The sequence below is a fragment of the Eptesicus fuscus genome, chromosome 5 (genome assembly GCF_027574615.1).
Source record: "Eptesicus fuscus isolate TK198812 chromosome 5, DD_ASM_mEF_20220401, whole genome shotgun sequence".
In the NCBI taxonomy this organism is placed as follows: Eukaryota; Metazoa; Chordata; class Mammalia; order Chiroptera; family Vespertilionidae; genus Eptesicus; species Eptesicus fuscus.
Genome location: NC_072477.1, coordinates 53,770,402 through 53,793,965, shown reverse-complemented (window position 1 = coordinate 53,793,965; position 23,564 = coordinate 53,770,402). Strand labels below are relative to the sequence as shown.

Genomic DNA, 23,564 nt, shown 5'->3' with positions numbered 1-23,564 from the left:
CTTCCAATGGAGTGGAATACCATTTATTCCACTGAAATCTACCACTAAAGATAGGCATCTTGAACAGCAGCAGTAATTTCATTTTATTCATGCCCAGGATACTATTACATACAACAGATAAACCTTTTGATATAGAAAATAAACTCTGCAAGAAGTGAGTCAATATACAATTTCTTCATAAGTTTCCTTCTATGATGCAACATCCCTCAAATTGGGAAACAAAAGCAACTATTGCCATATTTGAAGATAAAAGTACCCCCGTTTGCCTCAATCTAAAAGAAGCCACACCTTTGACAAAAAGTTTGAAATAAAGTGAGTAAACAATACGAATCCAAAAGGCTATGTGAAAATTAAGATACCTGTTAGTATGGAAATGTTCCTTTCACGAGGTATTCTTTCTGAGAAAAGTCCTGACTTCCAGGGATTGTTATATCTTAATTTAGGACAAACTTGAAAGAGCCAACAAATATCTAAACTGACTCAGGTCCATACTGCTCTTATTTGGACACCACAGTACCTGGTGGGGGGCCCTTTTTCCCTATTAGGGAGAAGTAAGGGTCCTGGCTCTTTGTTTTCTTCTATTCTCAATTTCTTAAAAAGTAATCTGTTTTCACTTGTTAAAATATATATATTCATCACCTAATCTATTTATTTATTGATTTATTTTGCAGGGAAGGGGAGGGAAAAGGGAAAAGGAAAGACACGGGCCTGCTCTCCAGAGGGAGAGCGCAAAATAAGCTATATTTTTGTTTATTTTAAACGTACTTTTCACAAGAGGATTACCTGTCCTAATTTTTTTTTACAATTGTCTTCAGCTTTTTCATTTGAGAAAAAAAGATGAAAAGATGGAAAACAAAGGAATTTTATAAATTTTTATTGTTTCAATTTTTTCAAAGTTTGCACACCTTATTACAGAATAATTAAATATATATTCATTGTTACTTTCTAGTAGTAACATTAGATAAAAATGTTAGTAAAGATGTTATTTGCATTATTAACTAATCAAATAAGCCGTTTTACCAACCCATGATAAATTACCTATTTTTTTTCTTTTACTCTGATTTACTTGTATTTATTCTCATAAGTCATCAGAATTTACTGACAAGTTTCTAAAAGACCTTTTTATTTGTATACAATATGTGAACCTTGCTCTAAGAGGCAAAGCTGACTTCCCCAGAAGGAGTCATCTAAGTTATAAACTATTTATTTTATTTTTTAATCCTCACCTGAGGGTATTTTTCCATTGAGTTTTAGAGAGTGGAATGGAGGGGGAGAGACACAGAGGGAGAAACATGGATGTGAGAGAGAGATATTGATTGGTTGCCTCCCACACGCGCCCTCTACCAGAACCTGCAACCAAGGTATATGTGCCCTTGACTAGAATGGGACCTGGGACCCTTCAGTCCTCGGGGCCCACCCTCTATCCACTGGGCCAAACCAGCTAGGGCCTAAAAAATTCTTGCACTGAAAGACCAGTGCTTACACATACAATTTCTCTCTCTCAGAGGACCAGTTCAACTCAAAGTGCTATTTTAAAATATTAAAAACAACATCCACTGTCTACTGTTAAGTTAGACTTATCTTCCTTATACTTTAAATGTGCGATTAAAACAAATCAAAACCAAAATCAAAAGCACAACCATAAAAGCACACTTCAGTTTCAGGACCTTTAAGGCAGCAGAATGCAAAGTCACAATCAGGAGAGGAGCCAAGTTTCTTTCAATCAAAAAAAAAAAAAAATCAACGCCAAATAGCTCTACCAGAAATATCAAATGAAGATCACCTTTGACTTTTCTCCAAACTTCCCAGTCAAAAAAGTATATATTACATTGAGTCATCACACTTCAAATACATATGTTTTATGTAAATGCTAGTAGGCCAATAATACTTTACATGAGTCACTCTTACAAAGTGGTAGCATTTTCATATCTGATTGATCTTCACAAATACCCCATGAAGTAAAGCAACTGGCTATTATTTACAACACAAATGGAAACAACAGGGACCCATAACACTGTAGAACTTGCTCAACAAAACTAAACTTCTGACTCCCAATCCAATTTTTTTTTTTTACATTCCATCACACTGGCAGTATGAACCAGAAGTAAGGTTTCAGGAAAGTGATTTATAGACAAGTACTAATGAAAAATTAGATTTTGACTTCCCGTGATGACAGAGGAAATTCTTTTACTCACTTAACTCACTTTCTAATACTTCTGTCAGAAAATTCTACAGGCCTTTAAACAGGTTTCCACACATTAAATGCCCTTAAAATAAAAATCCCAAAATTCATCAGTTAGTTGTAATTCTCCCCATATTACAGAGCTAAATTTCATTTTAGAACTCAATTTGAGATTTTTTCAAGTTTATTGGACATGATCTTTGAAGCTGACTCATATTTTTTAGCTGTTTTAATCTAGTCAAAATTGCAGAACTGCCAGGAAGACAATTCTTGAAAATGTAAATTATCACTTACAATTGGCAACTTCCTCACCTTAACCACACACCAACACAAAAACAATCAGCCTCTAATAGTTCCGCAGTGTTAGATGAGTCTGCATTTTCTGTTTTAAAACACCCTGGGCTTACAGGCCTTGCTGCTGTGTCCACATTCTTTACATGCTCAGAAACGGCTACTTCTATGATCTTAGCAGTTCACACTTAATTTTTAGAAATCTTATTTAATTTGGGTAAGAATACAATTATGCAACCTGAGCCACAATACTGTGAACAGTTCATAAATCTGAAATGTTAATTATGAATGCTTATGTCCTGTAATGGACCAAAATATCTATTAAGATATTGAGCCAACACAGTAAAATGGGAAAGAGGCTGATAATTACAAAAATACATCAACTATTCCTATATAACAATATGGCCCTTCCTGTATGACAAAAACAAAAACAAAATGTAGGCTTAATAATATGCTACTTACCTACCCTATCTAACATACCCATAATTGGAAACAAAAATTAACATAAATTCAAAATATCAAACATATAAAACATAGTACTCAAAGTGATTCAATGAAAACAAATTTAAAATTCCCATTTTATAATAATTGCTTAACATTTCCACTGTCAAGTGCTTACAAAATAACAAATGATAGATTTGCTATATCCAGATCTGGGTATATTTTCAGATTAATATCCCCATATTTTATCACCTGGATTTATAAAAATAATCAAGATTGCACTGCCTTAACTGAAGAAATGCTTAGCACATTTTTCTTTGATTTTACTCTACAAAGTGAAAACAGAGCAAAATCAGATGAGATGTACAAATACTAAGAATTATTGTCATTTTTTTTACCTTTCCAGTCCAACAAATGAACTCTTGTCACTTTCAACCATTACTTTACATTTTTTGTTGTTACTTATTTGCTTTTCTAAGTAATGTTTAAAGAGTCTTTATAACTAGAATTGCTACATCTATCTCCATTTTTAAGTTAAGTTCTTTTTCTATAGAAAATTTGGGAAATACCAGAAAGTATAAAGAAAAAATTACTTGTGCCAGGCCAGCATGGCTCAGTAGTTGAGCACTGATCTATGAACCAGAAGGTCACGGTTCAATTCCTGGTCAGGGCACATGCCCGGGGTTGCAGGCTCCATCCCCAGTGTGGGGCGTGCCAGGAGGCAGCTGATCAATGAGGCAGCTGATCAATGATTCTCTCTCATCATTGATGTTTCTATCTCTCTCTCCCTCTTCCTTCCTCTCTGAAATCAATAAAAATATATTTTAAAAATAAAAAATTATTTGTAATTTCACTTTTATAATTAAAATTATCCTTTCAGTCTTATTTCTGTGGACCAAAAAGGGACCACAAACTAAACCTGACACGTTCAGGGGAGGTCTTTTGTCATAACATACCTTTGCAATGTCAGGCTAATTTCCTTTTACCAAACCCTCTCACTGTATCAGAGCACAGACCACAAAACCCCTCATTGTTATTGTTACCGTGTTAATTGTTAACTGCTAGTAATCCTATATCCACAAATGTAAAAGTGTGTGTCTATTCATTTTACTTTTTATCCAATCCCATAGATTTCCCTGCTTTGTTTTTCCCACCTTCCTAATACTCTATTATCAATGGATTTCATGTAATCCTTATTCCTCCTCCTTTGATGAGAATGCATAAAGTAAGGTGCAAAGATGCCATTCTCTGGAGCATTTTCTCAATCCACTGAGATTTTGCTTCCCAGCAACTGTCTCAATTTGGCTCAAATAAACTCATAAAAACTCTACAGGTTTAAACGTTTCTTACGTTGACATTTCAAAGGCATATAACTGCTCTACATTCTACGTAGTTTACAAAATTAGAATCACACTATTCTCTAACCTGTTTACTTAAAAATTAATATTTAACAAATTTAAGAATGATTTTAAACATTGTAAATGATTTTAATAGCTTCTTTAATTAGATCCCATCCTTAGGTAAAGGGTTAAAATTATACTTTAAAAGCATAACCCTCTTCCCGGCCCATGTGGCTCACTGGTTGAGCATGGCCCCATGAACCAGGAGGTCATGGTTAGATGCCACATGCCAGGGTTGCAGGCTCGATCCCCAGTAGGGGGTGTGCAGGAGGTAGCCGATCAATGATTCTCTCTCATCACTGATGTTTCAATAAAAACCTATTTTTTTAAAAAAGAATTAGAATTCTGTTAACTTCGTTATAATAGGTAATAAAGTAATTAATTTAAAAAATAATAATAAATAAATAAATAATCACACACACACACCCACCCCAACTTCCTCTTTCCCTTCCCTTTTAGGCTCAGAGCTCAGGAACGAATAATAAACCATTCACACTAGGATGGTGTGATAAATATCACCGAAAATTTGGGGCCTAATAATATTAAAACCTTAAGCCAAAGGATATGATGGGCTAAGAGTGACATTTCAAGCACTATGCAAGGGATGCGACCTTACTGGAAAATGCCAATCTCCTAAAATTCGTAATACCTGTTCTAGCTGCAAGAAAACTCCATTCCGGATTTTCAATAAAGCTGGAGTGAAGCAGTGTAAATTTCATCCCCGCAACGCAACAAAGTACCTTAATGGACTGAGTTCGTGAAAACTGGCGCTCCCAATGGCAGAGTTGGATTCATTAAACAAGGAAAACATGTAAGGCTTGCAAGGCACTATATGGATAGCTAATCCAGAGGATTTCTCGATTAGGAAGGCCGACGCTAAAGGGGGCCGCTGGAGGACAAGGCTATGGAGCGCCTGGTGTACGAGCAGAAATCTCACCTGCATTATTTAATATTTAATGTTTCTATTCCTGGCATCACGGGGCTCAAACGTCACCAAAAAAGATGGGCCGGCAGAAAACCCGGCAGGGTGACGCACATAACATCTCACCATATGGATTCTCACCCAAGCCAGCCCAGCGAAGGAAGCCCCAAGCCAGCCCAGGGAAGGAAGGGGGGTCCCCCGAGCCGCAAGCTTCCCCCGCACCTCCAGCGCAGCGCTGGGGTCTGCACGTGGCAGTCGGAGGCTGCAGGACCACCAGACCCGACGCCTCAGGAACCGATACCGGCTCTTTGCAGACTCCGGTTCCGCGGCCACCGGTGCGGCCACACGCACCAGGCGGCAGGAGTCGAACTCGGAGCTCAGCCTCAGAGGAGACCGCGCGAATGCCTCCGCCAGGCGTATGAGCCGCGGATGCCAGCCAGGGCCCTGACAGGTGGCCGCGACTCCTCTCCTGGGGTCCAAACCCACCCAGGGCCGTACCTGAAGGGGCAGCGCCACCTCCGCCCCCAAGCGCCGGCTGTCGCGGTGGCGTTGGTCACAGCTCCGAGCCCAGTGACGCCTCTTATAAAAACAACAACCTGCTCCCGGGAGGCGGCGATGGACAGAGCGCCGCAGCGCATGCTGGGACTCGTAGTCTCGCCCCCGCCTTACATCGGGCGTCAGCGGAGGGAAGTACTACGACTCCCGAAGAGCAGCGCGGCCCGCCGCGGGGAGACGGCAGGAAGCCGCGAGCCTCACAACATCCGGCCGGGGCGCTCTAAAGGCGGAGAGGCGCCGCTGAAGGTTGCTATGGAGACGGGCTACTACAATCGCTCCAAAGGATTCATGGTTTCAACCCTGAGGACTGCTTGGGATTTTGATCCAGCCCACGTTTTCCCTTCTCTTTCAGGCTTTAATTGGGTGTACTAAAAAAGCCGCATCCTTTGGCCTTCTCGTCATCCGCTGAAGAAAAAGACTGCCTTTGACGAAAAAAGAAAGATATGGAGAATGACCGGGTACGGCTGAGTGGGTTTGGACAGAGGGCTGGATGTTTTTGAACGTTGGTCTACTTTGCTTTAAATTTGGCGCACCCACCCTAAAAAAAAAAAAACTAAAAAAAAAACTTCCTAGGCAGCCACTGAGCTACACAGATGCAAATGTACAATGTTGAATTAAGCCAGAATTGTTCTGAAGGTATAAAGGTGATTGGGGATGGTATGCAACTCGTACCCTATTGCAAACCATGAGGTGATGGCTTTGAACGACAACAAAAAATGTACCTTGTTCATTTTGCATTTATTTACATTGTACCTTGCTCAAATAAAGATACGAGCTACAAAAATATGTGCACTCATACTGTTGATGGAAACTAGAAAGCTAAGGTTTAACTGTCCCCCCAATTGTGGGGGGAAAAAGTTAAGAAAAACATTAACAAGAAAGATGGTGGGCCTCAACAGAAACAAAAGGGTGTCTCAAACATTATTACTTCAAACAAGTTCTCTATTCCTTTTTGTGTTTTTTTGGTTGTTTTTTTGTTTTTGTTTTTTACTTTGGATGTTACTATAGTTAACATCAACTGTGACACCAAAAAAAGAAAACATAATAATTTTATAATTACAGCTTCTCTAAGGAATATTTTTTAAAATATACTTTTATTGATTTCAGAGAGAGGAATGGAGAGGGAGAGAGATAGAAACATCAATGATGAGAGAGAATCATCAATAGGCTGCCTCCTGCACACCCCCTTCTGGGGATAGTCCTGCAACCAGGGCATGTGTCTTTGACCCTAATCAAACCGGGACCCTGCCATCGCTCTATCCACTGAGCCAAACCAGCTAGGGCTAAGAAATATTTGTATTATTTCAATGGCTTCTATATTTTTTAATATGTGTTTATACTGAAGGACTGAAAAATAAAAGTGGCCAGGCTTTTTCTAATTCTAGGAAAGCCTTACAAATTAAATTAGTAAGAAAGCTACTACCATCTATTTGTAGGTATGTATTCTTTCCCAGGCCAATTCTAAGACATAGTCAGTTTTAAAATAATCATTTACAATTTTAATTTACCTTTTTATCCTTAAGTAAAAAACAGTGCTGACCCCATGCATAACTAACAGAGAACTTAAAATAATCATTTTATTATTCTTTGTATTAGACTGTTTTGTTTAGTTTTATTTTAAACTGTACATAGTTTGAACTCCACATTTTAAGAATATCAGATTTGAGGAAGGTGAAACCCAAATAGAAAGCTGCAGTGAAGGCCTATGACAAAAAAATAATGTGTATTTTGTTTCTAAGTCTATAAACATTTGTGAATTATCCTGGAGGTCTAAAAGATTTAGGTAGACACTAATTTCCATATTGTGTGATATAAATTATACCAGTGGTCAGCAAACCGCGGCTCACAAGCCACATGTGGCTCTTTGGCCCCTTGAGTTTTTAGCAAAGGCCAGCTTAGGAGTATCCTAATTAAGTTAATAACAATGTACCTACCTATATAGTTTAAGTTTTAAAAATTGGGCTCTCAAAAGAAATTTCAATCGTACTGTTGATATTTGGCTCTGTTGACTAATGAGTTTGCCGACCACTGAATTATACCAACAAAGTTTATCAGCTAACTTATCCTCTATTTTAACTAGATTTGTTTTTTTGTATTATATTTTGCACCAAAGCTGATTGAAATTTAGAACCAGGAGTAGTGGGTGATTTGATGGGAGTCCTCTGTGAATGAGGTTCTCCTGGGCAACCTGACTGGGTGTCCATAAAATAAATTAGAGTTGGTACTTTTCCCCACAAATCACAGGGCAGCCACCTTCCACCTAAGAGGCTTTCCCTGTGCAGAGGAAACCTAGACATTTTGAGAAAAGCTGTCCTGTTGACACACCACAGGATGCTGGGAGCTTATTATTATTATCCAATGTCTGTGCTCTTGATATTTAAAAAAATTAATAGGCAGCATCAAAAAGAATAAATAGCAAGATCTGATGAGTTCTATTTCTAATTTTGCCAGCTTCCTATAAGATATATGACTATTAAATGAATATTAGTAAACTAGAGGCCCGATACACAAAATTTTTATATGGGTAGGGTCCCTAGGCCTGGCCAGTGATCGGGGCCTTCCAGCTGCTGGCTGGGACCTCCCTTCCCTGGCGGCCACCTGCCGGGGCCTTCCTTCATTCTGCGCCACCCCCTGGTGGTCAGCACACATCATAGCGAACGATCGAACTCCTGGTCTCCCTGTTGAACTCCCAAGGGGACACTTTGCATATTAGCCTTTTATATATATAGATTGTAGTATACTAATGTAGTGTTGTTAACCTGCAAATTTCAGAACTGAATTCTGGAAGAGCATACAAAAGCATTGAGGTAAATGTGCAAAAAAGAAAATGATAAAAAATGATTCCATTTTACACAGCAATTTATCTTTACATCCAGTTTTCTTTCAGTATATCTCCATAAGCACAGACTAAGGCAGATTTTTTAAAACCAATTTTACATATGCTATACAAAGGGGAAATGATAATGATGAAGGGTTGGATCATAGGATGATAATCATTTAAATCTGAACAAAGGAAAAGAAAAAGTGTACTAAATACTTCACATTTGCAGATTTGAACTCAAGCTTTCACAACTAATAGGTTCTGGACATTGGTAAATTTAACTTTGCTGAGACATTATATAGAACTAGAGCCCAATGCATGAAATTCATGCAAGGGGCTTAGTCCCCACTGCTGCCGCGGCCAGGGGCCTCTGCCTCGGCCCCCACCTGCCACAGCAGCTGCCTCTGCCTCCTGCCGCTGCAACTTTGTCCGAAGGATGTCCAGTCTAATTAGCATATTATGCTTTTATTATTATAGATAACCCAGGAATTCAGGGTGAGTTGGGTTACACTAAGAGGAACCTAACTAATCTGATCCAAATATGCAACTTAGAAAAGGCTTTGTCCTCACATTAGTCTGACAGAACAGCTCTATAAACATTTTTATCTCCTTTTAGAGTTGGAGAAACTGAGATTATATGCTTGCTAAATTTTAAGGATTTAGAAGTCTTAAAGGGTCTCAGTTTCATGAATCACAATCTGCTGTAGTGAGTTCCTTATATATATTTGGATATTAATCCTTTATCAGATGTATCATTGCCAAGTATGTTCTCCCATACAGTTGGCTCCATTTTCATTTTGTTGATCATTTCTTTAATTTTTGGCATTTTTATTTTATGTCTGGGCATGGGCCTGTTTGGATTCTTCTTGCTTGAGACTCTCTGTGCCTCCTGAACTTGTATGACTTTTTCCTTCACCAAGTTAGGGAAGTGTTCTGCCATTATTACTTCAAACAAATACTCTATCCTTTGCTCATTTTATTCCCCTTCTGGCACTCTTGTGATGCAAATATTGTTACGTTTTATGTTGTCTCACAGCTCCCTTAAGCTGTCCTGTTTTTTAATTGTTTTTTTTTTTTCTTTTTGGTTCTCTGATGGAGTGATTTTTTTCTACCATGTCTTCTAATTCACTGATTCAGTCCTTGGCTTCCCCTAATCTGCTGTGTATTCCTTCCAATGTGTTCTTTATTAGTGTTATGTCATTCTTCATTTCAGACTGGTCTTTTTTCATAATTACTATATCTTTTCTCATGCTATTGAGCATCCTTGCCATTATTATTCTGAACTCTATATCTGATAAGTTTCTTATCTCCATTTCATTTAGCTCTTCTTCTGGAGAATTCTCTTGCATTTAGGGCTTGTTTTTTTTTTTTTTTTTTTTGTCTCACCACTTTGGCTGCTTGTTTGGGTTTGTGTCTGTGTATTAGGTAGATCTGCTACGACTCCAAACCTCTGGTGCAGGACAATGTCAGAAGCTGTTTGTGACTGGCCCTAAGTACTCTGTTAGGAGCTCTCAGCAATCCACAACTTGTGTCTCCCTTTGCTGGGGCTGGCTGCCTTTGGAAAGACCAAGATATGCACTAGGGTCTGCTTTACCTAGCCCCAGGCCCAGAAGGAGATCAGGCAAAGACTCAAAGCCTCCAGAGATCCACCTCTACCTGCAGCGGGATTGACACTGATTAACCTCAGGCTATTGACCACAGTGTGGGGCGAGAAGACTTCCAACAGGGTGGGGAAACTGCCTTCCCCTAGGCCAGTGGTCGGCAAACTCCTTAGTCAACAGAGCCAAATATCAACAGTACAACGATTGAAATTTCTTTTGAGAGCCAAATTTTTTAAACTTAAACTTCTTCTAACTCCACTTCTTCAAAATAGACTTGCCCAGGCCGTGGTATTTTGTGGAAGAGCCACACTCAAGGGGCCAAAGAGCCACATGTGGCTCACGAGCTGCAGTTTGCCAACCACAGCCCTAGGCAAAAACCACTTGGATAGCAAAGTTCTGCCAGAAAAAGATGTCCTCAGCAGCATGAGTTAATGACTCAGCCCAGGAAACCAAGGTGGCTGCCCTCTGAGCTCCAACCCCAAAGCCCCCAACCCTGGACTCTACTCACACACCTCAAGTCCACTCTGCCCTCCCTCTGCCGGAGAGCCCAAGGTGAGTGGCTGCACATAAAATTTTATGCATTGGCCCTTTAAGAGGGTGTCTGCATTTTGAGCCATTTCTCCCTGGCAGGCAGCAAACCTGCTGCTTTTCACAGCCACATGTTATGTGGGCACCTTTCTCAGTTCTGGTGCTCTGGGCTGGGGAGCCAAGCTTGGGGTTTAGACCCCAGAGTTCTCAGTGGGAACCCCCCACAGCTGAGATATCCCTCCTGAACTTCAGCTACTGTCTGTGGGAGCCCGACCAGCCCTTTCACACCTCCGTACTTCCTACCAGTCTCTATGCGGTCTCCACTTTCCCTCCTTGGTTATCAGGGTTCTCTCCAGTTAGTCTTCAGTTGATTTCTTGGGGTAGTTTTTCTGTATTTTAGTTGTATTTCCAGTTTGGTCCTGGGAGAGTGTTAAGTGTAGCTTCCACTTACTCTGCTGCCATTTTGGATTTCCTCTGTCCATTTTTTTAATCAGACTGTTTGTTGTTTTGTGTGGGTTTTTATGCTTTCGAATTATATGAGTTCCTTGTATATTTTTAAAAATTAACCCCTTATTGGCTATATAGTTTGTAGACATTTTTCCCATTCTGTTGGTTGTTGTCTCATTCTGTCCATGGTTTCCTATGCTGTGTACAAACTTTTTGGTTTGATATAGTCCCACTTGTTTATTTCTGCATGTGTTACTTGTGCTTTTGGTGTCATATCCAAAAACTGTTCTGAAGAATAATAAGATTTTTTCCCATTTTTTCCCTAGAGTTTTGCAGTTTCAGGCCTTACATTTACGTCTTCATTTTGAGTAATTTTTTTTTTAGTTAATTTTGTGAGTGGTATTAAATTAGGGCTGGGGCTAAGTTTAATAGTTTTGGGGTCCCCCCCCCACCAAGAACTTTATAATTGAGAATGATGTGATGTGTTTATATTTTAGGATAAGAAAATTACTTTAGCTTCAACTTCAGACACAGAAATGAAACCTCAACAGCTGCCTACTTGTGTGAACCCTGGCAATCCTGTGTTTTCATGTATGTTGGATCCAAAAACACTCCATACAGCTACCTCACTATCAGAGCCTAAGATGATTATGTATAAAACCAATTCAAGTACTTATGGTGAATGTTTACCTATGCCACAGTTTTTTCCCTGCATTTATACTCCAAAAGAGCAAGAATTTTCAAGGCACATCAGAGCTACGGGACTTTATCAAAATAACACACTAAATACTGCACCTGACAGAACTAGAACTCTTGATTTTCCTAATTTTCAACATACTCTATGAAAATATATTCCTTTGTATATTTAACAGAAAATATACTCAGGAAAAAAAATGAGTTTTAAGTCTAAGGCTAGAATACCTAATTGGGAATATGGAAAGATTTTAATTTTTAAAAATATCTTCAAGAAATAAAGTATTTCAACTGATAACTGAGTGACATTGACTTCTTAAAAATGTGTTAGAATAGCAGAATAAAAAGTAGAAGCATTTTTGTACATCCTAGCTTTATTTAGTCCATATATTCCACAATCTTAACCCTTTGCACTCGCTTGCTTTTTTCTCGATTCCTTTATTCCAATGCTAACTGTGTCGAGTCACACTCGACATCCGAGTGCAAAAGGTTAAAAAAACTTTCATGATCTCAATTGTCTACTGGATATATTTATCAAGACAAAGGAACACGGGAACTCTAAGAAAAAGATTGAATTAAGGAAGACTCTGACCAGTAATTTCCCACTTGTGTGTTATTTCAAGTAATGGCTTAGAACCTGGGGAAATGTTAATTCCCTCTGCTAGGCTCATGGAAGAGAAGACATTTTTTCCCATTTTTTAACATTGATTTTAGAGAGAGAAACATCAATTTGTTGTTCCACTTATTTATATATTCATTGGTTGCTTCTTGTATGGGCCTTGACTAGAGATTGAACCCACAACCTTGGTGGATCGAGATGACGATCTAACCAACTGAGCTACCCTGATAGGGTGAGAGGACTTGTTATTCATTCATTCAGCAAGTAATTATTTTTAAATTGATTTCAGAGAGGAAGGGAGAGAGAGAAACATCAATAATGAGAGAGAATCATTGATGGGCTGCCTCCTATACCCCACACTGGGGATCAAGACCGCAACCCAGGCAAGTGCCCTGACGGGGAATCGAATTGTGACCTCCTGGTTCATAGCTTGATGCTCAACCACTGAGCCACATTGGCCAGGCCAGCAAGCAGTTATTGAACACCTACTTATGGCAGACACTGTACTATGTAAATGTAACATAAATAAAAGACAGTCTTTTGTTGTTTAGCTACCAGAAAAGGACCTGGCCCTGAGCAGGTCTGCCTAGGGCCACTGGTAGTGGGTGGATTCTTGACTTCGTGCAGGAAAGATTTCACAGTATGAGTCCAGGTGATTTTTAGAGGACATTTATTAAAGCTGGGGTCAGTGAAACAAGGAAGGGCCCAGGATAGAAGAAGCAACAGGAGAGGGACTAGGTGGGGAATTGAGCCTATGCTGGCCTGCTTTGGCTTTCTGGGAAGTCAGAGAAAGGGGGCATTGGGGAATAAAATATTCTAAAATATTTATGTTTATATGGGGTGTCCCAAAAATGTATAAACACACTTTGAATAATTATAAAAGCCATGTTTATTTAAAATACTTTCTGAAAGTTTGCGTCACACCAATTCACTTTTGCAAACGACCTACATTAGTACCCATTTTCGCTAACTGAAAGAAATCCAAAGAGGATTTTTGTTTTTACCAAAAAGCTGTTACTGTCACTGTTTCTATTTTTCTCTTTGTTTTAGGCTCAGGATAGTAACATCAATTAGAATGAATAATGTTGTGAGTTACTAGGGGATCAGAAAAGCTTGACCACCTATTTACATAAATGGCTTGATGTGAGGAAAGAGCTCACTCACTTTGCAGCTTCACAAAAATCTTTCAGATACCCCCAAATTTGTTATTTGGTAATGGCACAAGCAAGAAGAAAAACTGGTTCTGTTCACTTCCTCTAAATTGAGGCTCTGCACAAGATTTTCAGAATAATAATGCAATAGAATTTGAATGTACTAGCCTTTTCTCCACTTAAACTATACAAACCATTCTGTCCTCTGTAGATGCTCAATTTGTAACAAGTGGAGCCAACTTTTTAATATATAATATAGTTATTAGCCTAATGTTCTTTACTATGGTAGGTGGTTAAGCCTTTTTTTAAAAATATATTTTATTGATTGTTTTACAGAGAGGAAGGGAGAGGAATAGAGAGCTAGAAACATCAATGAGAGGGAAACATCGATCAGCTGCCTCCCGCACACCCCCCACTGGGGATGTGCCCGCAACCAAGGCTCATGCCCTCGACCAGAATCAAACCCGGGACCCTTCAGTCCGCAGGCCGACGCTCTATCCACCAAGCCAAACCAGCCAGGGCTGGTTAAGCCTTTTGCTGTTATTGCTAAAATTCTCATATGAATATCTCCAAATTGAGCATATTGTCTGGAATGCCATTATGTAGTCATTCAGTGCCTATTGAAGTCTAGGGACTACTAGGCACTAAGAGCCTGCCCTCATGGAGTTTAGATTCTAATAAGTCCTAATAGGGGAAAACAGATTTACTAGTAAAAACATGTATGAACATGTATACATATATAATGTAAATATTTTAAAATACTTATTTATATGGGGTGTCCCCAAAAATGTATCTCACACTTTGAATAATTATAAAGGCAATGTTTATTAAAATACATTTTATTTTCAAAATTGAACTATCAAAAAAAAATTGAGCTATCAGCTGTTAAAGTGTGTATACATATTTGTGGACATCCTGTATAGTTACACATACATGTCAAACATGTATTTATATACATATAGACAAATATTTTATAAATTATGCATGTATATTTACATATAAATATATCTATAATAATGGCCCGGTGCATGGATTCGTGCACATTGAAAGGAAATTAATTAGAAGGTGGCCGACTGGGTGAGAAGGGCTGGACATGCCCTGGAGCCAACCTCCTGCAGTCCCTCCTGGCCGGCGCACCTGGGGTGGAGCCATGGCTGGTAGGGCATCTGTGGAGTGAGTGGGGTCCCTCTGGCAGGTGGGGTCCCTCTGGCAGGTGGGGTCCCTCGGCCTGGCCTGTGAGGCCGAAACCAGCTCTCTGACATCCCCCAAGGGGTCCTGGAGTGCAAGAGGGCACTCTGCAAAGTTGCTGTCATACAGGGTGTGGAACGCAAACACAAGTGTGCAGTAAACCAGATTCGGGGCCACAGTGCCCCAGCAACAACATAACCCATGGCCGGAGGTGGAATCTCACGGCCCCGCGAGGAATCGGGCTCCCTCCTCTCTGGTTCCGGAGTGCGTCACCCGAGAACCGCTGCTGCCAAGTCACTGCAGCTTGGCAGCTCCTGTGCTGAGTGCCTGCCCCCTGGAGGTCAGTGCGTGTCATACCTACCGGCCAGTTGGACAGTCACTTATCCTTTTACATATATAGTTATGTATAACATGTATGCATTTATTTTATATGTTTTATACATATATATTACATGTAAATATCTGTATATATGACTATATGTATGAAACATGCCAGGTGATAAATGTTATGGAAAAAATAAATAGGGTTAGGAGAGAGGGAGTACTCGGGCAAGAAGTTATTTTAGGTAGTTAGTCAAGGAAGGTCTCTGATAAGGTTTGACCACAGCCCTGAAGGAAGTGAAGGGACTGTATCAGGAGAATCAGCTGTTGCTGTAACCAAAACCAAGGTTCAGCTGCCTGCCACCACAAAAACCAAACTGATGAAATAGGCTAGTAAGTCAGGACAAGCAGAATAAGGAAACTGAGATAGTTAAACAGCAGTTTGCAGCCATCTACAAAATCTCGATGCCAAGCAGTTTATAGCCATCCAGGAAATCCTATCTTCCCTAAACCAGGGACACTTAAGAGTAAATGGTTTGCACTTCTCCTCCCCAACCAGAGTTTAAACCACCCTACTCAGGGAGACAGCAGAAATCCAATTAGTGTCATTTTGCCAACCACACCCAAGGACAAATGAAGTTAGAGAATAAACCTCATTTTGATGAATGTTTTATTGAGATCCTCCCGTAAGACCTCCCCTAAATGCTCGGCCTTTAAAACCCTTCAAAACGAAGGTCCAGCGTGCTCTCCCTCCCAGGAGCACACCCAGGCCTCCCCTTCTACTTTCCTAACAGGCATGCATCTCCTAAACTCGAAGGGACCAGGACAGCAATGGGCTGCAGCAGTTCGTCCCAGACAAATCCTGTGAACCTGTCCCCAAGGCCTCCTTTTCTCTTGGTAATCTGTCTCATGTCTATTTGATTTTTAGACCAGCCAAAAGAACCACGAGGCTAGAGAAAAGTTTCTCCGCTCCTAGGTAAGCACCTAGCACTTGGAATTCCCAAAGTTGCCAAAGTCTTAGACAAGTGCCAAGTCCATCTTTGTTTTCTTGCATCCAATTGTGATAAGCCTAAGGATTTCAAGTTGGTGGAGGCTCTTTATAGGAAAGAAGCCTGTTGTGTAGAATTGGATACATGATGCCATGAAACATTCCACTCATCAAACTAATTCTCCTTTGTTCCCATTCCATGTTTGCCAAGCAAGTTTATGATTTGATTTACCACATACATCTGCCAATAACATAACATTCTAACTTAACATTTTACCTTTTGCTCTTTTTTTTCCTGGGGTACTTGAAGGTACTAGAAAGTGTATCTTCACCAGACAGTGTTTGAATATGAAAATAAGATATTCCAAATAGCTGTTTTACTGGGTTGGACTGATCCAACCTCAAACAACAGGTGGTAGAGACATTAAAGAAAAAAACAACAGGTGGTTTGGCTCAGTGAATAGCACGTCAGACTGCGGACTCAGTGGTCCCTGGTTCAATTCTGGTCAAGGGCACATACCTCGACTGCAGGCTCCTAGCCGTGGTCAGGGGCATGCAGGTGGCAACTAATCAATGTGTCTCTGTCACATTGATGTTTCTCTCTGTCTCTCCCTCTCCCTTCCACTCTCTAAAACGGGAAAAATATCCTCAGGTGAGTATAAGAAATATAAATAAAACAGGTCCTGTGCACTTGGAAACTATGTGAAAACATCAGTACTGATTATACCAAGGTCAACCATTCAGACAATTAAATAGCATATTTAATACAGACAAAATACTTTATAAACACAATCTCTAATTTTAAAGTTCTACCTTGTTAAAAATGAATCAGTAAGTGTCCTGGTAATCATCACACCAACATATATTTTATTGGTTATAAGGACAAGCTGAATTCAGTAACAAAAATGTGTAATTAAATTATATATTAATATAAAGAGATAAAGAACTGAAATAGATTATTTTGATTTACTTAATCAGAAACCATGCATCTCAAACATATTATTTTCTATAGATTTATAATATTTTCCTTCCAACAGAACTAGAGCACTAAAATAAAGTGATTCTGCACAATTACCCATAATATGTACAAAGATTCCCAATGCCTCCAGTTATTTTGAAAAAACTTTAAACAAAATCCATTATAGTACCTAGTTGCTTCCAGTAGTCATTAAGATTTTACTTCTGTTCCTTGAATTATATTCCGAATCTTCTCAGCATCATTTTGTACAATTTTGTTGGATGGATCAATCTTAAGTGCAGCTTCATAATCCTGCAGGCCTATATTTATATAGCAAAAATGATCAAGAAAATATTTCATAAATACTTACTTGTATTATCTAGACAATATATATTTTTAAATATGTTTTTAGAGAGAGAGGAAGGGAGAAGGGGAAGAGAGAGAAACATGGATGAGAGAGAAACCTCAATTGGCTGACTCCTACACACTGCCTACTGGGGATGGTGCCCGAAACCTGGACATGTGCCCTGATCAGGAATCCCATAGGCAAACTCTCTTAGTGCATGGGATGATGCTCAACCAACTGAGCCACACTGGCCAGGACTTAGACAATATTTAAAAAAAAATACAAATAGCACTAAGAATATGGTTCAGGACCAGTACCAGGTTTTAAATCAGATTCACATCTTCACACACATGGTAGTAGCTCTAACAGACTGCAGAAATTTTTCAGTGATTTTGGGAATAATTATAATAAGTTCATTTAGAATTCAGTAAGAAGCAGTTATTTCAAATTCAAGAACAAATAAGCTAAAGCTTAAATTCATTAAAGCATGAACAGAATCAATAAAAGTCATATAATGAAAGGATATTTTTATCACCTCAATGAAAAAGTAATAAATGGGCCCTGGCCAGGTAGCTCAGTTGTTAGTGTCATCCCAATAAACCAAGGTTTCAGGTTTGATCCCATCAGGGTACATAAAAGAATTAACCAATGAATGCACAAATAAGTGGAACAACAAGTCTTTCCCCCCACCTCTTCCCTCCCTCTCTCACCCCCCTCTCTCTCCCCATCCCTCTCTCTCTCTCTCTCTCTCTCTCTCTCTCTCTCTCTCTCTCTCTCTCTCTTTTTCTTTCTCTTCCTTCCTCTCTATCTCAAAAATCAACTTAAAAAAAGAGCCCTGGCCTGGTTGGCTTAGTTGGTTGGAGTATCATCCCATGCACCCAGAGGTTATAGATTCGATTCCTGGTTGGGGCTTGTAAAGAAGCATCTATCTGATCAAGGATTCTCTCTCACATTGATGCCTCTCTCTCTCTCTCTCTCTCTCTCTCAAATCAATTTAAAAATATCCTCAGGTTGAAGATTTTTTTAAAAAAAGTAATAAATGACATCGTATTTAGAAATTCTAAATTTCTAAAAATAATTTGGATAGACAATTCATACTTTATATAATTCAAACTGTAGCTTGTGGGGTGTTGTGTTTTTTTTCCTGTAGTTATATCTACAGAATTCCTTTGAGGAAAATTGGTTAAGAAAGAAAGCATTGTGGATGGGTTAGAAAAAATATATAACTGAATCTAAATCATTATCAATAAAACAGTAGGAAGAATTTCTTTGGGAGGAAGGAAACTTGAGTTCTAAGTGCTGTATTGATTTGCCATGCTACTTCAGGCAAATCATTTAACTTTTCCAACCCTTCATTTTCTCATCTTTAGCTCAAAAACATCTGATTCTATTATAATTTGTAAAAATAGTTTTATGTTTCATTCCTGCTTTGGTATTTTTTTATCCTCATGAAGCTAGATAAAACACTATATTAGCATATAAAGCTAATATAAATGCTTTTGTTAGAAAAATCTTCTAAAAATGGCAGAAACAAGTTTAAAAATGAACTCAGAAATAATAAAACTTTTAAAGGCTAGAGTCATTAGGCCTTGAATGAAGGGAAGCTAAGTAACCATCTGGGAGGGAGGTATGGGAAAAGGAGTGCTGAAGATGAAACCTCGCTACTACAATATTTTGCCTTTGGAACAACGTGAGTAGCTAACTGTAAATAAGCCCTAAATACATTAAAAATGTAAAACAATAACAAATAAGTGAGATGGTTTCAATACACATAGGGCTTAGTTACAAACCTTAGTACAGTGTTACAAATATATATAACAAGTGCTTGCTTCGGCAGCACACATACTAAAATTGGAACATACAAAGATTAGCATATTCCATATTTAAAAAACAAAAACAAAAAACACACAAACATATGTAATGATAATATATTGTGGTAGATCAGTTATTTCCGAGCACAGGTGCATGTGTGTGACCAAAGAATCTCATTTTAAAATTTCCATTATATCATAAGTGAGTCATTTATGTCCTTTCTCACACATCTTTTTATGGAAAAGTTGATATCACAGCATTTCCTAGATCTACACTTGTTTACATCTTGTTCTAACTCCCTTATACAAGAATCTCTTAAAAAATATTTCAAAATCATTGTCAGATAAGTTACAAAGATTAAATTAAGTGATAAAAATATAAAATAATGAGTCCTAAACAGTCATGATCTTAAATAAGCCCAATAACATTTTTTCCAGAGTATAATTTGAAACTTGAAACATTTCTTTCATTTTCTTACCTTCTACATACAATTCTAGTTGACAGAATGCTGTTCCACGTCGTACATATGCCTTCATTCTTGCATTAGCATTGTCTGGAACAGGTGGTGTCAATAATTCCAGTGCCTTACAAAGTAAGAATAATAATAAGGGAAAAACATAACTTTCTAATTCAAATCTGAACAAAAATATGGTAAAAACTTTAACTTTAAAAACAAGCCTCAAACTCTCACCCACCTAAACTTTTGGCTTAGCTACCATAGGAATGTATTAAATACATATATTTATGTTGAGCAATTTAAGAAATGGTTCAATTGTTCCTAAATGAGACTCATATGCCCTCTTCTCCAAAGTTTTAATTTGGTTTATCATCTGAAACCTCTAAAGCTTTATCTTTACTAGCAAGAATGATTAAATAGCATTTTTGGCTCTTTATATTCAAATTAAATGATTCAGTTATTCATTTATTCAACAAGTATTTTTTTATGTGTAAATTGTTCTAGTAAAAGGAAAAATAGATTAAAAATATTGTCAGATGTTCAGTAGCTTAATGAGATCAGAGTATGAGGACTTAGTCGTTTCCTCCATATCCTCAATTTCAGGACCCACATAAGAGATTTTGCATTGATTTTCCCTTAAAACAAGTTACTTTGATATGAAAAACAAGAAAAAAACTAGCAGTTTAAGATAATGACATGATATCAGTAATGAAAATTAGGATATACTAAGTTACTCTGAAAATGTGAAAACAATTATTGAGATAGGCTTTTACTGTGCAAGTGGCAGTGATACCAAGTGTTTTTCCTTCCACCTTGTATTATGTGTCCAAAATTTTAATAAGAACAAGGGTGAGCACAAACTGCCAGCAATTTACTCATTTCCATGTGAATTCAACTGATAGACCAGAGCAATTTAGTAGCAATTGATAGGGGATTTCTAATTTAACTTGAAGGCTCAGAAAACTTGTCCATGCAAAAAAAAATTTTTTTTCCAGAAAAAAATGATGTAATAAGCAAGATGATTGTTAAAATCCTTTATTATTTAAATAATTCTCAATTATTTAAATTTGACACATAAAAGGTAAGGTCATCATTTATACCAATAAATAGGAGTATAACAATTTTAAAGTATCATATGTAGATAAACATATATACCTTAGAAGAATCTTCGATGGCCTTGTGTAAGTTTTTTAATTTTAGGTGGCAAGCAGCCCGATTCAGATACAATAGTGGAATCTTAGTATTTAGTCTTATGGCTAAGTTGTATGCATTAATTGCTGCCAAATAGTTTTCTGTTGCAAACAGTTTGCTAATGAGACAAAAACAAAATAAAAATAATATAATATTGAAACAGAAACACAGAAATAATATCTAATGATATTTGGCAAAGGAGATGGCTTACCTCCTTTTCTATTCCCTGTATAATGGAGGTTATAAGCTATACTGACTCCACATACATCAGGATGTAATCAGCATGACCTCACCCCTACCTCGAAGGGTAGACATAAGTAGTTTAAGTTCATACACACGTTTCCATCCTCCTTGCTACAATGATTGACTCAGGGATGGTCTTATGACCTAACTTGGTCTATTCAGAATGAAGCCTGTCGCCCTGGCTGGTTTGGCTCAGTGGATAGAGCGTCAGCCTGCAGACAGACAGAAAGGTTGTGGGTTTGATTCCGGTCAAGGGCACGTGTCTGGGTTGCGGGCTCAATCCCCAGTGTGGGGCATGCAGGAGGCATCCAATCAATGATTCCCTCTCATCATTGATGTTTCTATCTCTCTCTTCCTCTTCCTTCCTCTCTGAAATCAATAAAAATATATATATTTTAAGAAAAGAATGAAGTCTGTGACTTTGTTTTCAAAGTTAGAAAATGAAAAATTGGATAAACTCCTCCTCCTGGATACAAATGAAGAAGGCACACAGCCCAAATTTTGGCTGAGCTTTTAAAAAATTATATATATATTTTTTAATATATATTTTTTTTTTTTTTAATTGATTTTAGAGAGAGAAAGGGAGAGGGATAGAAAAATAGAAACATCAATTGGCTGCCTCCTGCACACTCCCTAATGGGAATTGAGCCCAAAACCAGAGCATGTGCTCTGATCTGGAATCAAACCAGCAACCTTTTGGTGCATAGGATGACCCTCAACCAACTGAGCCACACCAGCCCGGGCTACATTCTTATTTTTAAAAAACACTGGTTCGTTTTTTATTTTATTTTTACATTTTTTTTATTGATTTCAGATAGGAAGAGGGAGAGAGAGAGAGAGAGAGAGAAACATCAATGATGAGAGAGAACCATTGATCTGCTGCCTCTTGCACAACCCCTACTGGAGACTGAACCTGCAGCCTGGCAGGGCTACATTTTTTAAAGTTCAATACTACTTTAAATAACCAAAAATGGTCTGAACTTAGAAATAGTCGAATTTCAAGAGAAAAAAAAAATTAAACCTCTGTCTAAAAAATAATCCTTGGACAACAAATTTAAACAGAGAAGCTAATGCCCAGCCAGCGTGGCTCAGCAGTTGAGCATCGATCTATGAACCGGGAGGTCACAGTTCAATTCTCTGTCAGGGCACTTGCCCAGATTGCAGGCTTGATCCCCAGTAGGTGGCGTGCAGGAGCCAGCCAATCAATGATTCCTCTCTCATCATCGATGTTTCTATCTCTCTCTCCCTCTCCCTTCCGTTCTAAAATCAATAAAAACATATTTAAAAAAATAAAATAATAGATACATAAACAGAGAAGCTAATAACCATCAAGTCTACCCAGATGCCCCAAATAAGGCAATGCTAATGAAAAGAATTATGCAAAAGCACTCATTCATTTAATACATATTGAGTGCTTATTGTACTCAAGAGACACGGACAATTGTAAACTCCTCTGATTTTTAGAAAGAAACATTCTAACTGGCAATGGCCAAAAGTGTCAAACATTCTGTACAACAGCTGAGTGTGGGAGAAGCAACAAGAGCAGGAGTGTTAAGAAAGAAGCAAGTGGAGGGAAGTAACGAAAGGAAAAAAAGAGGATAAATCATTAGTAGTGGGGCTTACAAACTGGAATAGGGGCAGGGAGCAACAATTCCAACAGAAGGCAGAATAGCTTTGTTTTGTGGGCAATAGGAACTGTAGCACCCACCTGTCCCTCAAAGAACTTTGAAAATCCTTGTCTCCTTCAAAATCTTGTTTGGGTATAAAATATACTTGGGTATCTCAAGAGCTTCTAAAACTGACAGGTGTGCCTTAGGCACATCAACCACTGCAATTTAGCACTCAGGGTAGAAGGAGGAAAAGGATATTGCATAAAAACAAAATGACAAGTCAGGCCATAATAGATGCACTGCAACACAATATTATGGGCTGTAAAACGCATATAAACAAGCAACTGAACAGAATTATAATTACATCAAAGAAGTCATCTTAGAATATGAAATCTAAACTTCTTTCAGTCGGGCAAAAGGTAGCAGCATAAATAACTATCATAAACAAACAGAGCTTTTAAAATGCAGCAAAGCAAGGTATATTTGGCAGATCTGTACTAAAAGTAGGCAGGTATGAGGGGCTTTGGGAGGCAGTTCTCTGAGTCTCCTGCATGTCTTGTGTCAGATCCACTGACAGATTTTGTTTGGGACTATAAGACTTTGCAAAGATGTCTGTATAGCACACAACCTTGAAAAACAAAGATAGTGCCTCCTTCTGGAGCAAAGAGCAGATTTGTTGTTGCTCAGTAAGATATAGACAATATCTCCCTGCAAGGCAAAGGTTGGACAGGTTTGCTTACAATCTTATAGAAAACTGTGCTCCTTAAGCTTAGCCTTCTCCGCTGTAGTGCTAACCTAC

At 38.4% G+C, this 23,564-nt stretch overlaps 3 protein-coding genes across 6 annotated transcripts in view; 1 reads left to right on the top strand and 2 right to left on the bottom strand.

The window, feature by feature from the left end:
* Positions 1-5,807, bottom strand: part of CCPG1 (cell cycle progression 1) — a 68,215-nt gene extending 62,408 nt beyond the window's left edge. For all 3 annotated transcript variants that reach the window (XM_054716215.1, XM_028147788.2, XM_054716216.1), the window contains exon 1: positions 5,735-5,807. The gene's annotated coding sequence lies outside the window, so the exon portion shown is untranslated. The remainder of the gene's footprint in view (positions 1-5,734) is intronic.
* A 66-nt stretch (positions 5,808-5,873) lies between these two features.
* On the top strand, positions 5,874-12,192 carry PIERCE2 (piercer of microtubule wall 2). The gene is made up of 2 exons (XM_008143257.3): positions 5,874-6,249; positions 11,686-12,192. The coding sequence occupies exons 1-2, from the start codon at positions 6,235-6,237 to the stop codon at positions 12,031-12,033; spliced, it is 363 nt and encodes a 120-aa protein (XP_008141479.1). The 5' UTR covers positions 5,874-6,234; the 3' UTR covers positions 12,034-12,192.
* Positions 12,193-17,061: 4,869 nt separating this feature from the next.
* Positions 17,062-23,564, bottom strand: part of DNAAF4 (dynein axonemal assembly factor 4) — a 28,354-nt gene continuing 21,851 nt past the window's right edge. The window contains exons 7-9 of one of the 2 annotated variants that reach the window (XM_054716211.1): positions 20,877-21,030; positions 19,743-19,848; positions 17,062-17,426 (exon numbers count right to left, since the gene is read on the bottom strand). In XM_054716211.1, the coding sequence (XP_054572186.1) occupies positions 17,317-17,426; positions 19,743-19,848; positions 20,877-21,030 (370 nt within the window). In that variant the 3' untranslated portion in view covers positions 17,062-17,316. The remainder of the gene's footprint in view (positions 17,427-19,742; positions 19,849-20,876; positions 21,031-23,564) is intronic. The other variant, XM_054716212.1, reaches the window with a different exon arrangement.